The 16,155-nt window shown below is 40.7% G+C and overlaps 5 protein-coding genes across 5 annotated transcripts; 2 read left to right on the top strand and 3 right to left on the bottom strand.

Annotated features, from left to right (window-relative positions):
- Positions 1 to 554: 554 nt before the first annotated feature.
- N7500_009517 (uncharacterized protein) lies at positions 555 to 3,833 on the top strand (the record flags this gene model as incomplete). Its single annotated transcript, XM_056680656.1, has 6 exons — positions 555 to 592; positions 1,086 to 1,114; positions 1,165 to 1,232; positions 2,203 to 2,256; positions 3,496 to 3,531; positions 3,750 to 3,833. 6 exons carry the CDS (start codon positions 555 to 557, stop codon positions 3,831 to 3,833), a joined length of 309 nt encoding a protein of 102 aa, XP_056528038.1.
- A 3,854-nt stretch (positions 3,834 to 7,687) lies between these two features.
- N7500_009516 (uncharacterized protein) lies at positions 7,688 to 9,663 on the bottom strand (the record flags this gene model as incomplete). The annotated part of the gene is made up of 3 exons (XM_056680655.1): positions 7,688 to 8,155; positions 8,211 to 8,770; positions 9,198 to 9,663. Coding segments are annotated over 3 exons (1,494 nt in total), but the record flags the coding sequence as incomplete, so codon positions are not given.
- A 682-nt stretch (positions 9,664 to 10,345) lies between these two features.
- On the bottom strand, positions 10,346 to 11,417 carry N7500_009515 (uncharacterized protein; the record flags this gene model as incomplete). Its single annotated transcript, XM_056680654.1, has 4 exons — positions 10,346 to 10,540; positions 10,593 to 10,736; positions 10,792 to 10,998; positions 11,052 to 11,417. The coding sequence occupies 4 exons, from the start codon at positions 11,415 to 11,417 to the stop codon at positions 10,346 to 10,348; spliced, it is 912 nt and encodes a 303-aa protein (XP_056528036.1).
- A 366-nt stretch (positions 11,418 to 11,783) lies between these two features.
- On the top strand, positions 11,784 to 14,938 carry N7500_009514 (putative AP-3 complex subunit delta; the record flags this gene model as incomplete). The annotated part of the gene is made up of 5 exons (XM_056680653.1): positions 11,784 to 11,958; positions 12,011 to 12,207; positions 12,261 to 12,644; positions 12,706 to 12,934; positions 12,987 to 14,938. The coding sequence occupies 5 exons, from the start codon at positions 11,784 to 11,786 to the stop codon at positions 14,936 to 14,938; spliced, it is 2,937 nt and encodes a 978-aa protein (XP_056528035.1).
- Positions 14,939 to 15,238: 300 nt separating this feature from the next.
- Positions 15,239 to 15,573, bottom strand: N7500_009513 (RAMP4 family protein; the record flags this gene model as incomplete). Its single annotated transcript, XM_056680652.1, has 3 exons — positions 15,239 to 15,345; positions 15,394 to 15,523; positions 15,571 to 15,573. 3 exons carry the CDS (start codon positions 15,571 to 15,573, stop codon positions 15,239 to 15,241), a joined length of 240 nt encoding a protein of 79 aa, XP_056528034.1.
- Between the last annotated feature and the right edge of the window lie 582 nt (positions 15,574 to 16,155).

Genomic DNA, 16,155 nt, shown 5'->3' with positions numbered 1-16,155 from the left:
ATCTTATAATATAAGATCGAATTTACTTACTAATAGTAATAGAAATACTATTAGTTATACTAAAATAATATCTAGAGTTCTATATCTAGTTTTACCCACTAATTATAGTAAAGAAAGTAAATAAGGTTAACTATATAATTTTAGTATCGTTAACTAAGTAACTACTCTAGAGATATATAGATAACTTAGCCATACTAGAAAGGCGAAAATCTTATTAACTTTAAGCTATATAGAGGAACTTAGCGATAATAAAAGATATAGAAATAAGTATTTTAACTATAAAGCCTATTTCCTAGGTAAGTTGAAGTAAAAGATCTCCTAAGATATCTAGGAATAAGTATAGGATACTATATAGAAGTTCTATATTAACACTTAACTAATAAAGCCTATAGGTCTAAATAGGGAGAGATACTAGTTACTAATAGTCGATAATATAACTTAATATATTAAAGGAATTATACTCACTAATAAAGGAGAGGCTTTTATTAAATTAACCTCTTTTTATAAGAAGATTAAGCTCCTTATAGGCTAATACCTAGGAATCTAGCGAATAGATGGTAGAACTAAGTTTAAAAACTTTATTAACTAGGAGGTAAAATATGGTATAACTTTTAAAGTTATACCCCCTATATAGCCTAACTAAATAGTGTTATTAAGAGATTTAGGGGTTATATTAATAATATTTAGTAGATAATAATTATTAACACTAATATACCTAAAAATATATAGCCCTATATAGTCGATACTACTATCTATATTATAAATAGATTAGTTAACCCTAAGACTAAGATATCGCTACTAATATATTAGAGAAGAGACCTTAATATTCTAAATCTAGAGCTAATATTAAAGTACCTTCTACTATAGGGATCCACTACTTATATATATATCCTAAGAGCTTAGCGCACTTAGGTAAAAAAGGTATCCCTAAGGGTATAGAAAGGAATACTAGTTAGATATAAGGGGGATAATAGTTATATATTTAAAGTCTAGGACCCTATTAGTAAGAAGATCAAAGTTTTAAGGGATATAGGCTTTCTATAACTAGGAGATAATAATTCTAATAGAGATCTACCTTCTTATAGAAAGGCACTAGAGCTAGAAGGACCACTAGGTAATAGTGGAGGCTATATTAGCTTCCTTAATATACCTAGATCTTTATAGTAAGTGGAGAAGTTAATCCTAAGGGACACTCTCCTTATACCCTTAGCGAGAATCTAGCTCTTAAGAGCGTAAGGTAGAGTTTAGACTATACCTATAATACTATAATTACAAAAATCATTACCTATACCACTAGTAATAAAGCCTAATATTTTTCTAAGGAGTATAATTCCTACGATATAACTTCTAGTTATAACTAGCGTAAGGGTAGAAGATATCACTAATATAGTTAAGTATTAAGCTCCTAGCGAAGTAGAAGACTAAACTAGGAGGTTAGAACTCTGGAGAAGGCTTCTAGAACTAACCTTATAAGTCTTAAGAATAGGTAGTGAGATAACTAAAATAAAGAATCAAGTGTTAGCTATTAAATAGGAGATTAGATCTAGCGAAACTAGATCTATAGAATTAACTCTATTACCTAAAGTACTAAGAAGGGGATATTAATATCCCTTCTCCTTACTAATAATTAAGGCTTAAGAAGAAGAAGAAGCCCTATAATCTCTAATACTTTAAGAGTAAAATAAGGAAGTTATCTTAATCTCTTTAACCCCTAATCTAATCACTAAACCTATACCTTATCGCTTAAGGTGTGCTAATATTAGTATACCACTAGAGAGGTATTATAACCCTACTTAAAAATACCTCTCTATTAAATATAAGAAATAGGATAGAGATAGTTAGAGAGCTATATAAAGATCGAGATTAAGATTACCTAGGGATCTATTAGAAGCTAAAGGATCTATAAATACTATAGTAGATATTACTATACCTATTATATTTAATAATAAACCGCTATATATAAAGGATATTAATATTCCTATAATATATAGGTAGGTAGAGAAGTTACCTTTCTAGATATATTAGAAAGAAGCTATAGAGAAATAGCTTAAGGACCTTACCACTAAGTGAATATAGACCCTAATCCTAAAACCTCTATAATTAAAAGTCCTTCTAGGACAATAGAGATTTACACTAAAAATAAATATAAAGGATTAAGTATATAGGTTTAAAGCCCACTAGGTAGTCTATAGAAACTTCTAGGATAAAGATAGAGCGGAATCTTATACCCTAGTGGTTTCTAAATATATAATTAAGGTTATATTAACGCTTATTACAATATATAACCTTAGATAGAGATAAGTTAATTTTATAGCGGTGTATATTAATACTCTAAGAGAGTATACTAAGGTTATCTATATAAGGTAACTAACTAGATTTGAGTACTCTAATAGGACCTCTTACTAATAGGTATACTTATTAAACTAGGCACTATTTAGACTCTAGGATAGCGCCTACCTTTAGAATAAAGATATAGATTCTAAGCTTCGATAAATAGGCTTTTTACCCCTAGGTAATAACCCTTATATCTATATTAAAGGAAAAGGGATAGGCCTAATAATTATAATAATCTATATAGATAATTTTATTATCGCCGCTCTAATAAATATAGAGATTTAAATAGTGGTTTCTATACTTTAAAAATACTATAATATAAAGGACCTTAGTAAACCGAAATAGTATTTAAACTATACCTTAGTTAGAGACTACAAAAAGAGGATAATCTCTTTATTATAGAGTGCCTATATATAAAAGATCCTATAGGTATTAAGGATATTCCTTTACCTATAGGATAGAGAGAAACCGTAATTAAAGAAGATTTAGAGGCCTTACTCGATAACAATAGCTTCGACTACTATTAATCGGTGGTTAGAATACTTAATTAGCTAGTAGTTAAAACTAGGCCTAATATTCACTTTATAGTGATAAGACTATAGCACTAATTAGCGAAACCTACGTTATACGATATAGAAGCACTTTATCACATTATTAAATACCTTCGCTAATATCCTAATCTAGGAATTATCCTTATTGTGAGCACTTTAGCAGAAATAATATTATAGCCTAATAATAGGTTATAATATTTTGTAGGGGAAGGTGTATTAGGTAAGCTTTATCTTATATAATACAATATTATATAAGATATAAAGAGGTTTATACTTAGCTTAAGTAGATAATAATAGGTGAGAGGTGAGAAAAGTTGTATTCATTATTATTTTCTAGCTAGGAATCCTTCATTCCTTATATAGGCAAGCTCTAGCAGTATAGAATATCATAGAAAGTCATTAATAATATAATGACTTCATTATGATATCCTAGATTTATGGCGATATATTGTGAGTCATAATATAGTTTACCGTAAATAATATATCTAAGGTTCTCTTAGATACTACCGGTAAAATATATCTCTTATGCTCACACACCATAGTATATAGATATATCTTACAATTATTATTATGCTTACACTTATAAAGTCTAATAAACTACAATTTTTAGTATATTCTAATGTATCACACACCGATTAGTAAGATAGTAAGTTAATAGAAGGTATTATCTAGTTTTTCGCTAGCTCTCTAGTGATATAGTTCACGAAGAAATAGACTATTATAGCTAATTCTACCACTATAGTAGAGTGGTATACCCTTAATTGGCCTAGTAGAGATACTATATAGCTAAATAAAGTGGCCGACTCGCTTTAATTACCGAGGCCTAATACTACAGTTATCTATACTAATAGTATTAATTCGTAGCTCCTACTCTCTAAGAAAGGGGGTAGATCAGCTAATCGCTGGCTTTTATTGAGATATTTCTTCGTTAAGGATACTGTTACATAAGGTCATATCAGCATACGTAGGGTGGAATCCAAGTATAACATAGCTAATAGGTTCACTAAGGTATTGGCGAAGGATTAATTTAGGATTTTTATATAGTAGCTAGGTTTAGAATAAGAGGGTTTTTGCTTTATTTTTATGCTTGATCTATGAGGGGGATGTCAGATGCCATAGGCATCCAAGCATATAAATCAAATATATTTGATATGCCGTCATGTTTGGCAGTATAAATAGGATCTTAGTATCCTATTCATACTTGCTTTCTTTTCCTTCTCTCTCTCTCTCAGTCTTGCTTCTAGATAGAGAATATCATCATCTTCTCTGTCATCAATTAGCTACTAAAATATTAGCGATATATACCTAAAATAGTATAGTATGTAATTATATATATCCCCCTTATCTACTTTAGTATTACCCTTAAAACTATATATAGACCTAGAAGCTTAATATACTACTATAAAGTCCTTAACTAATTAGAGAACCCCCTTATTTATAGTCTCTAAGAAATAATATCTTATAAGAGATACCTATTATTAGGGGAATATATCTACTTAGCCTAGGCTAGAATTAATACTAGATTGTAAGTATCCCCCTATATTCCCTTAGTAGGACACATATATATCGTATCGTTCGATATATTACTAGTATTTCTTCGAATTAGTAGTCCTAAGGAAACACTAGATCGATATCGGTTTACTAGTATCTACTATATCCTAACTATTAATACTAGTATATAAGTACTTTATACACTAAGTATATTTTAACTAAATTAGATTAGAATAAGAAATTAGAGATATAATAAGGAGATAGTTATAGTATAGAATTATAATTATAAACCCCCTTAAGTATAAATTCTTAATAAAGATAAATAGAGAGCCTTTATTTATAAAAGGGCTAGCCTTAAAAATCCTATTAGAATTAGGGTCCACTAGATAAAGAAAGTATCCTACTTTAATAGTCTATTTTAGGCGTAGATAGGGATATCTATATAGGAGAGGGAGGATAATTGTAAAGGATAAAGGTCCTTTTAATTCTAATACTTAGTTATCTACCTAAGTATATCATTCATATCCTAGGGTCAAAGCAGGGTTAATTCGTAATCAGCTCAGTACTTAGTTCGGGTAAATATAGGGTACTATATCTAAGTATAAGAACCCTAAGATCCTTAGGATCCTATTCCCTCCTACAAGAGTTAGTCTTACAACTTAAAAAATATATTTAATCCTCTCTCCCAATCATTAAGCCTTATATCCTACCCAGTTAACAGGCCTTATACCTGATAATTGTATACTCTTACAATTATTTAAATTATAGGGATTCTAGAAATAATTATATCTAATTATAGGGAATAGCTTATCTCTAAATTCTAGACTAAATTCTATAGGATCCTTAGGATTAAGAGAAAACTATTAACTATATATTACCCTTAAATAGATAGATAGAGTAAGATTATAAATTAGTATATAGTATAGAGATTATAACTATATATTAAATAGAACTAGGATAACTAGTTAGAGATCTTACTAATAGTTAATTTTATAGCTTTAATTCTCCCCTAGGATATAATAAAGAAGTTACCTTTCTTTATAGAAAGAGGATATAAACCTTTAATAATATTTAACTAGAAAGACTAAGAGATAGTAATACTAAATAAGTAAGGTATAGTACAAGGGATCTTGGTGGCCTTCGGCCACCAGATAGTCCTTGTGGAGCGAAGTGACAAGGTTTTTACCTACTTAGGTACTGGTTTTTTTTTTATATAATCACTATCGTATTTAGATTCAGACGGTTTATATCATGTGATAAATAATTTCAATTGCTGGGCTTGGTGTACAACATATATCTACTGCCGGCAGAATTATTCTGCCATTTCTCAGCGATGACATTTTCGCCGCATTAGAACTCTATGGATTTGGACCTCATATAGGAGCAAGGTCACGTGACGTATACCCGAGCCCTTATGATATGGGTTGCTTCGCTTCGCTCCGCAATAAATACTCTCTAAGCTATAGGATATCTAGACTTAGACTAAGGAGTAAGTTATAAAGTTATAGTAGTTATAGATTTGTTAAGTAAATAAATACTACTAAGAAGAGGATTTTAGAGTTAGTGACTTAGTATTTATTATAATAAAGGACTAGCTCTAGGATTAGCTAAGTAGAAAGCTCTTATACCTAACTAGTAGACTATATAAGATTATAAGGGATCTTGGTGGCCTTCAGCCACTAGATAGACCTTGTGAAGCGAAGTGACTTATTAAGAGTTAGTTAGTTAGTTAGTTAGTGACTGCGTGTTGATTACGTAATCATCGCTGGACTCGGATTTGCCAGTTTATATCACGTGATAAGAACTTTCAGTACCTAGCCCTCTAGTACAGAGGCCCAGTAGAATTATTCCGCCATTTCTCAGCGATCATTCTTCACCGCATTAGAATCCTATGGATTTAGACCTTATATAGGAGCAAGGTCACGTGACATACACCGAGCCCTTATGATATGGGTTGCTTCGCTTCGCTCCGCAATTAAGAAAGTAGGTAACTCCTATAAGATAGATCTACTAGAGATAATCTAAGTATGCCCTATCTTTTACCTAAGTAAGCTATAAAAGATAGCTATAATAGAGCCCTTAGAAGGATAATATATAGACCTATCTCTACTAATATAGGTTAGGGAGATAGATAAATAGGAAGTTAAGAAGGTTCTAGATACTAGGATATATTATCGGAAGCTATAATATAGAGTATAATAGGTAGGATATAACCTTAATTTATAATAGTATCCTACTAATAATATAAAGTATATACTAAGGAAAGTATAGGAATTCTATATATAGTACCCCTTAAAACCTAGTCCTCCTATATATCTATAGGAATAGCTTAATACTAATAAAGAAGATTAAGTCCTTAAAGACTATAGTAATAATAATAAGCTAGTATTTAAGGACTAAATATATTCTTAGTTAGGGGTTATATAATAATCTAGAAGGTAGATCTTTTCTACTAAGAAGATTTCCGCTAAAAGGATTCTACTAGATATTTCCGCCTTAATAGAGTTTATATTGTTTATATACTTAGTGGTGTTAGGACCCTATAAAGGATCCTATCCTAGAGTTTTCTTTCTTACTTTTCCTTCTCTTTCTATACTTAGTACTCTTGTTGAAATATAATCTTTTGTTTAAAGAACTGGCTGGTAACAATAAATACCTTTGGACTATAGACACACTAAGACTTAGTTATAACTTAACACCTACTATGAGCTAGACTAATACCCTGGTATAGATCTGCTCGGCGCTCTACCTGGCATCGATTCTTCGATTGCTCCCTCAAAGGACTTAGGCTATAGTAAGGCCCAGTGACAGGCAATAGAGACAACGGATATATCGTTGACTTTGAACAACCCGAGGCGTATTAAGGTAACTATACCCTGAACCGTCTAACCTGACCGTGACTAGTTAGCTAGTGCGTAACAGTAAGGTGGGTGTCTATAGCATTTCTCTAATCTACTCTTTCCCAATTGGTCGATTGTAGTTTGCCCCTATCATACAGGCAATTCTATGTTGTTACATTTCCTATGCGTTATCTTACATAATATTACATCAACGCCTAAGCGAATATGACATCCTGAAAAACATACAAATTTGAGTTGATATCAGTCTTAAGCGCAATCCAAAGTTGATGTCGTATAACATATTACAGACATTGATCATATTCATCATCATGTTCCAAGCGGTATTAGCAGAAGCAACATTCATGCCTCTCTCTTGCCTAGAAGGTCTATAGGTATAGTGGCCAAAAGCGACCTGAAACCAAACCAGTTATCACCTCAGATCAAGCAGGGTGATTGGCAGAAACGAATTTCTCATGGTGCAGGTGCAGGTGCTGGGGCATCAGACTTCTTTTCCACTTTAGGACCCCCCTTGCCTCCCCGGCGATTGGTACCACCTAACATCCACATCGCGAAACTTCCGGGGACATCTGCTCCTCTGCCCTTACCTTTTTTAGGGCCTAGATAAAAGGTAAGCGCATGTCTCTGGGGGTACTTGAAATTGTCACTCTTACCATCTGCTTTCTTCTTCGGCTCGGCAGGTGGGTCGGCAGGTTTTTCCGGGGCAGGCTCTGGCGCGGGGGGAGGAGGATCTTCCTTAGGCTTTTCAGGAATTGGCCACATGTGCATAGTGATAGCCCAGTCAGGCTCGACCACAGTTTCCCACACCTGTGGGAGGATGATGTCACCGTTTGGCCCAACAAGATCATAATGCCCCTCAGCCACATGAGGACCGATGACTTCAATATGGAGAAAAGCCTGCCGGATGAGCTCTTCCATTCCCTGTAACCAAGGTTAGAACACAAGGGTAAATGAACCAAGCGGGGGGTTGACCTACCTTCCAGGTCGCACATAATTCGAATGGGAAACTGAATTTTCTTCCAACAGCGTCCTTAAATTTGATAGGTTGCTTCTTCTCCGGGGGTGGCGGCGGTGGCGGCGGTTCGGCAGCTTTAGCAGCCGCTTCAGCAGCCTCAGCGGCCGCTTTGGCAGCTGCTTCATTGGCGGCGGCGGTTGCTGCTGCCGCCGCCTCACTAGCGGCCGCCGCGGTGGCCTTCTCCGCTTCCTCCTTGGCCTTTGCGGCATCCTCTGCTGCCTTCTTTTCTGCATCCGCTCGAGCAAGCGCCGCAGCTTCCAGGGTGATCTTCCTATCATGCGCAGTCTGTGCATCCTGAGCTGCTTTCTCGGCCGCCGCGCGTTCAATGGCCTGCTTTTTGGCAAGCTCCTTCGCTTCGCGCTCGTTACGGTCGTCCATGATCAACTTCTCTAGCCTTGCGATTTGCTCATCCTTGGCGGTGTCTACTGGTGGAGGGGGCGGTGGAGGGGGTGGTGGCGGAGCAGGTTCAGGGGCTGGGGCCGGAGCCGGAGCCGGAGCCGGAGCAGGTTCGGGAGCAGGTGCTGGGGGGGAGATTTCTTAGGTTCGGGCTGTGCTGGAGGAGAAGGCACTGGGGGATACGGTGGCCAATAATGAGGAGGCATCATGCCTGGGATCGGTGCGCCGAAATAGCCGGGATGATCTCGATAGAAACCAGTCTGACCGTAGGCCATCAACTCGTGAGGATATCCTGGGTAAGCGGGATGGGCACCGTGTGGGCCCATCGCGTGCGCCATTGGCGCCATTGGGGGCTGCATTGGATTGTGCATCTGGGGCGGCTGGCGAGGCGCATGTCGTGGATGAAGTTGGGGTTGATCAGGAAGAAAATGAGGGCCAGGTTGAAATTGAGGCGGGAATCCATAAGGCGGGGCACCATAGAGATTGGGTTGGCTCGGGTGAGGAATTCTCATAAGCTCTGATGTAATTGGGGGAGGATTTTGGTGGGCATACGGTCCATGACCTGGGGGAGGGGGTAGGGATAAGGTGGACCGGGGGACTGGCTAGGAGGGTATGCAGCAGGCGGAATAGGTTGCTGCCACGCTCTCCGATCATTTCGACCAGCATTGGGTGGCAAGTCGTCGGCGGAATCACTGTCGGGAGAATCTGGTGATTGTCTTCGGCCTCGAGGGACGAATGACTGATGTTCTGGAACCATACGTCGCGACGTTGGGCGGCGGCCCGAAGCGGATCGTGAACCGTGGGGCGGACGACTGCGGTGCGAAGTTCTTGGTCGGGAGACTGAATCAGATGAGTTCAATTCATCCGGGAAAGACAAATCCGCCCAGTCTTCATCATAATCCTGGTAGTCATAACTTCCTAACTCGGAAGATGTGGGAACATGAACACCGGACGACCCACCGTCGTCAGAGTAATAGGGATCCGAACCGTGGGGGTCTGGATCAATGGAGATACTGAGCCTGTAGAGGGGGGTGAGAAAGTTTCCAGAAAAAGAAGGGGGGAAAACAAAACAAAATCCAAACATACGTCATAGAGACAATAAGAAGTCTCGGGGAATATATATATGAGAGTCCTCTCACTCTCTCGCATGAGCGAAGTGAGGGAATACCCAGGTAGGGACCAGAAGTGTTTGTAGGAGAAAGAAATGTAAAAAAAAGATCGCGGGGGGAAGACTCGTTGCGCATGGACTTTTTTTTTTCTCTTCTTCTTCTTCTTCTATCTTTTTTCTTCCTTTTCTTTTGATTTGACCTGTTTAGATACAGTGGAATAAAAAGAAGAAAATCTTTCTCTTAGACCAAAAAAAAAATGTATCTTGACAGGGTGGTTGGGATAGGATAGGAAAGAAAGATGGGAGCATATAGAATAGAACACCAATTCATATATATATATCATACAGAAAAGCAAAGGTAAAAAATCAGAAAGAAAAGAAAGAGCCGAATTTCTTAGAATGTTTATTAGGCCCGTTGGGCATTTTGTGTGTTCTTTTCTTTTTGACACATCTGCTGCCCAAACAAAATGCCCAAGATACGTCCCTCCCTCCCTCTCTATACACTCTCATCCACATACTCCATACAATGGAACACTCTAGAACATGTTTTGATTAGGGTATTCTGGTGTTTTTAAGCCGCCTAAATATTACTTCACTGGCGATTCAGCAGTTCTTTGGCTGCAATCAGCTCACTCCGACTCGATGCCCAATGTTGGTCATCGACTGACCGTGACTCAACAATCTCGCCCAACTTTAGGAGCGCAAAGGCCTTCAGTCTTTCCAGGGTCTTTTTAGAAAGTTGACCTGATACGCCTGCGTAATCATTGTCAAGCATCCGTGTCGAGGCCTACACGGGGAATTAGAATGGGAATGAGTCAACGCCATGATTGCTAACTTACCAAAGTTAACCCATAAAATCCTCGCAGATAGTCGTCACAAAGTTCAATGCTTCGACTGAAGTGCTGCACCGACCTCCTAAGGAGCCGGGCTGTGTCCCCATCGGAGGCGCATATGTATAGCAATTCACCGAGCCGGGCATGAATCTTAAAAATTTCATGTTAGTAACTGCAATAAAAGATATATAAAGATGAATCATACGTTCCAAGAATTAGGAGCCACAAGTAAAGCCTCCTCAAGGCTAAAAATAGCCTGGGAACCTAACCCCTCTGACTGATACAAGTCGGCTAGTTCACACCAGGCTTCGGCATCGGTAGGGATTGCATCCAGGAGTTGAATAAGACCGGAGATTGCGTCAGAGGGACGCTTGAGCGAGCGTAACAACGCCACACGACGCTTCAAGATGGGCTGTGGGTATGGTTAGTCTATAATCCACAACCATACTTGCAGCCGATACTGACCACATTCACCGGACTCTGCGACAGGGTGTTGTCGTATTCCTGCAGGCATTTTTCTAGCGTCGACTGATCCTTGGCGGTTGCCTCCTCGTACAGGCCCCGAAGCCCCATAATCCTTTCATTAGACGGACCAAATCGGAGGCTCAGGCGATTCAGGCAGGTATGTGCTGACTGGTCATCCCCTGTTCGAAGACAGGCTAACATAAGCTGCTCTAATCGTGCATAGTAATCTGCAGTATCTGAAGAATTGGAAATACTTCCAGACCCGGATTCTTGGCCAAGGATTGCTGGTGCTTGTTGGGCAAGATGAAGAGCAGATATCAGATCTGATCCGTTGATCTCGCGGATATCAGCGACAGGACCAGCCATGATAGACAGCAGCAAATGACCTTTCTTTCTCTCCTCTTTTCTTTCAACAAAAAATCATAGGGAGAAAAAAATTGCAAGTCGAGAGCAGGGGTGATCCAATTAGGTTGTTAAAGGTTCAATGTTGCAAGAGAACAGAGTGCACCGGAGCTTCATTGGCGCCCAGTCCCGTGATCCCTTATCGGGGATATCCCCAAACGCCAACTCTCCACCCCGCGGAGCTCGGGTTGCATCCATCTACCATCTTTGATTCTCATTCTGAATTATGCCTGATCTGTCAATCCAATTTATGATACACCTCTAGTCGTACTAGGAGGCTTCAGCACTCTTCTTCTCCTGACCCGAGCTTGTGACGATAGCTTTGACAATATGTGGGCATCCTGTTTCCATCCCAGATTGATCAATACTGATCTCCAGTATTCTAGGTTTGAGAAATCGCTTTACGACCTTATCAAAGGTCTTCGGGGTCATAAGGGAGGTGAAAATGAATATATACAGAGTTCCCTGCGTGAATGCAAGGCCGAGATTAAGACACAAGACATGGGTACCAACTACCTGTTCACCTGATAATGGATATGATACTGATCCCCAAATAGACAAAAAGGCTACAGCCCTCTTGAAGCTCATTTACCTTGAGATGTTTGGGTATGACATGTCATGGGCATCTTTCCACGTCCTTGAAGTCATGTCATCCGCCAAATACCTCCAGAAAAGAGTCGGATATCTCGGAGCAGTACAGAGCTTTCGACCAGACACTGAAGTGTTGATGCTGGCAACCAACTTGCTGAAGAAGGTGTGTACTTTGCATGGCTTCAAATTTCTTGTAGCCGCTAACACTCTTCACAGGATATTGTCACCTCCAGTATTCCTAACATGTCACTCCCTCTGATTACTTTGCCGCACATCATTACACCTTCTCTAGCAATGTCCTTGCTTCCCGAACTACTCTCCCGACTTTCACACTCAAGCCCCGTGGTGCGCAAGAAAACGATTGTCTGTCTTTATAGGCTTGCTTTAGTGTATCCCGAAGCTCTGAAGTTGGCATGGCCTAAAATAAAAGACCATTTGATGGATGATCAAGAAGATGGTAGTGTCACTACTGCGGCGATTAACGTGGTCTGTGAGCTTGGATGGCGACGACCTCATGACTTCTTGCCTCTGGCGCCTCGATTATTTGAGCTTCTGGTTGATAGCGGCAATAATTGGATGGCTATCAAGATCATCAAACTTGTTAGTCCCTTATGCCCCTTTGTGGAATGATTATCTTCTGAGCACCCTCTGACCTTTCTAGTTTGCAACGTTAACCCCGCTAGAGCCAAGGCTGACCCGCAAACTACTTCGTCCATTGACGAATATTATTCAAACGACCTCTGCAATGTCTTTGCTCTATGAATGTATCAATGGCATCATTCAAGGGGGCATCTTAGACGGAGAAGAGAATCTCCAGGAAAGAGATGAAGTTGCCACTCTTTGTGTGGGGAAATTAAGGGGTATGATAGTTATGGATAGTGACCCTAATCGTGAGTATCCCGTCATTGTGATCAAATCTTCAATCGTTGACCATCGAGGCAGTCAAATATGTTGCACTTCTAGCGTTGAACCGCATTGTTGCCACGCACCCAACGTTGGTTTCCATGCAGCAGGACGTCATTATGGATTGTCTGGATGACGCGGATGTTTCTATTCGATTGCAGGCTTTAGATCTTGCCGTTGGAATGATCAGCAGTGATTCCCTTCAGCCAGTTGTGAGCCGTCTACTAGACCAGCTGCAACAGGCGTCTGCCCCTGCAGCTGAATTGGTTGATGCGCCCGAAACCTTCGAAACCCCTCCAAACCCAACTTTATGGCCCGGCGACTACCAGACCGAGGTTGTTCACCGCATCCTGGATCTTTGCTCTCAAAAGAACTACTCCGAGATTGTTGATTTTGAGTGGTATGTCGCTGTGTTAGTACAGCTAGTCGGACTTCTCCCACCGTCGGAGAATGAAGACGATTGGGCTCATCCGAAAGAGCAAGAGGCTATACCCAATCCGAGGATGAACACTGCTTTCCGAATTGGGACGGAGATTCGCAATGTCGCTGTAAGGGTAAAAGGTGTGCGCATGGAGGCCACAAGAGCAGCCGAGTCTCTCATGTTTGTCGACAACAGATCAACCTTTTTCCCTTCGGGTTCAAACATCGGCGATGGTGTCTTAGGGCCTGTCGCCTGGGTCGTCGGTGAGTACGCTGAATATCTGCTGTCGCCTAACCGGACACTGCTGTCATTGATTGACATCTCTAATTCATCGCTTCCCGCCCGAACTCTTTCCCTCTTTTTGCAAGCCATCCCCAAAGTGTTTGTTCAGGTTAGCCAGACCGGCCAACCAGGAGATCTTTGGAAAAGTGAGATGTCGCTTCTACTTGCTCGAGTCGTTGAGTTCCTGGAGGCTTTGGCAGCCCATCCTGATTTGGATGTCCAAGAGCGAGCCATCGAGTTTCTAGAGGTCCTCCGCCTAGCAGCTGAGGCATTGACTTCCGATACACAAGAAGTCCCATTTCTTCTCGCCTCTGTCATACCAAACCTATTCACAGGGCTCGAACTCAACCCTGTTGCGACAAGTGCACAGAGGAAGGTCGTCTTGCCGGATAGCCTTCGCCTAGAGGAGGCATTCAGCCACGATCTGTCAGGACTCTGCCGCAAACTGGAAAGCTCATCACCACACGACTCAAAACCCTGGGAAGCATCGGACTTCTATCATCTTCCTGAACTTTCGTATCCCAATAAGCAGACTCGTGATCTTGCGCCGGTTGATTTGCAGCCCCATGCATCGTATCAAAACTTTGCCGGTGTGCCAGTCGAATCATCTAATGCAGTACAAAGAAGAATGCTCGAGCGTAGGGAACGCTTTAAGGATGACCCCTTTTATATTGCTCCTTCCGGAGATTCGTCTGGCCCGTCTACGCCATTCCACGAAGCCCTAAACACATCCAACGGCGAAGTCTTAGACATTGATTCCATCCCCATAGTTGACTTGAAGCTGGGAGATGAACAGCTCCGCCATGTTGATTTCGATCGCCAAAGAAGTCGCCGACCCCCTGTGAGCAAATTGGTAGTTGCTGGCGATGAGACCTTTGAAACCCAAAACACTTTGACAGATGCATCCAGGCCCAAGGGCGGTGATAAGCACCCTACATATAAGCGCTCTTTACTCCAAGTTGACTCGAGCAGCCTAGGAAATTTGTCCCTGGCAAACGGGCCTTCTTCCCCTCAAGTCCCCGCAGATGAAGGGGACACAGAAATGGCCCGAGCAATGCAACAAGTGGAGGAAGTACGGTTGCGGATGCAGCGAGCATCTGAGCGAATCCAACTAGAGGGCATTCCAGCAGAAGGAACCCTGGTCAAGAAAAAGAAGAAGACAAAAAAGCACGTTGCGTTAGACCGAGATGTCAACCCGGTGGTGAAAGATCCTACAGCGCCCGTGGTAGGAAAGAAGAAGAGAAAGAAGAAGATACAGGAACCAGAAAAGCTATCGGGAGAGAAATGACTATCTTCTAGGCCGGAATAAATCTTGCAACATGGGTGGTATCTGGCTCAAGCAACAGTGAGATACAATTAAATAATACAGATTTCAAAAGAAAAGAGCTCTGTGACAGATGCAAAACATCTTGGTTTTGACATTCATTTGTCCCCCGAATCCATCCCTCGTCCCCTGGTCCAGTTGACTACTCGTGAGTGGGATCTAGGGGTATGAGGGATGGTCGGGTCATGCTGACTCGAAACATATCGGTTGTAAGCTAAAGGGTATTGGCGCAGTAGGGGGTAATCTCATCGCTTGAAGTCCATTTTATCCTGTGAGCCGGGTGAACCATGAGATCACGGTGGACCAGAGGTCAGGCACAATTCGTAGGAGCTCCAGGAGGATCCCGCCACAAACAACGAAAGCGAGTAACACTGGGCGTTCTTTAGCATGGTTCAATCCAACTGTGTTGACATACATACCGACCCAGCTAGCTGAAAGGGGAGACTTTGTGTTCTTCTTCGGTTTGATCGTGGTTGGCCCTTTCCCTCTCTTTGCGGCCTCGGTCTTCGCGAAGCGCTCGTTTGCTCGACGTTGCTGTGGTGTTTGGGCCTGACAGATGTTAATGATCCGTGAATATATATTACGGTGACACCTACCATGATGGGTTTAGGGGAAATATGTTCTGAGGGAGAGATGGGGGAAGGGATACACGATATCAATATGCCGGCAAAAAAAAGGCCACGTTGTTTCTTGAGTCGACACGTTACTACATACTTATAAGGACCCCCTGAAATTAAGTGGTTTCGAAGACTAACGCTGTAGATAAGCGTAATATCGGCGCTTTAGTGTTCGACGCGATACATTCAACACTTTACTCATATCCCTAATATCCTTGCTCACCCCCAAAAAGAGGAAACTATAGACATGAGATGGAGATAGCGAAAGAGCTTGGTTTGATCTGTTGAGGTCCTTTGAACAAAGCTGCATATCACTCTATCCTGCTTAAGATCAAAGATCTGATCATTCTGCTGTCTATAGACAAATATATGATATACATGTATCAAATAGATCTCAGGTGTCATTTACTCCCTATACTCTGGGGGAAATCAACACAAAGGCGGCGGCGTGAAGAGAGAAGGCGGTCAGAGATGACATCAATTGACTTAGTCATATTAGTCATCCTAGGTCATTCCACAATGTCGAGCCCTCACTCCCTACGACATGAATCGAGGTCAAGGAAT

Source organism: Penicillium coprophilum (assembly GCF_028826855.1).
Source record: "Penicillium coprophilum strain IBT 35676 chromosome Unknown utg000006l_segment0_segment0, whole genome shotgun sequence".
NCBI lineage: Eukaryota > Fungi > Ascomycota > Eurotiomycetes > Eurotiales > Aspergillaceae > Penicillium > Penicillium coprophilum.
This window is presented reverse-complemented; position numbering and strand designations above follow the sequence as displayed.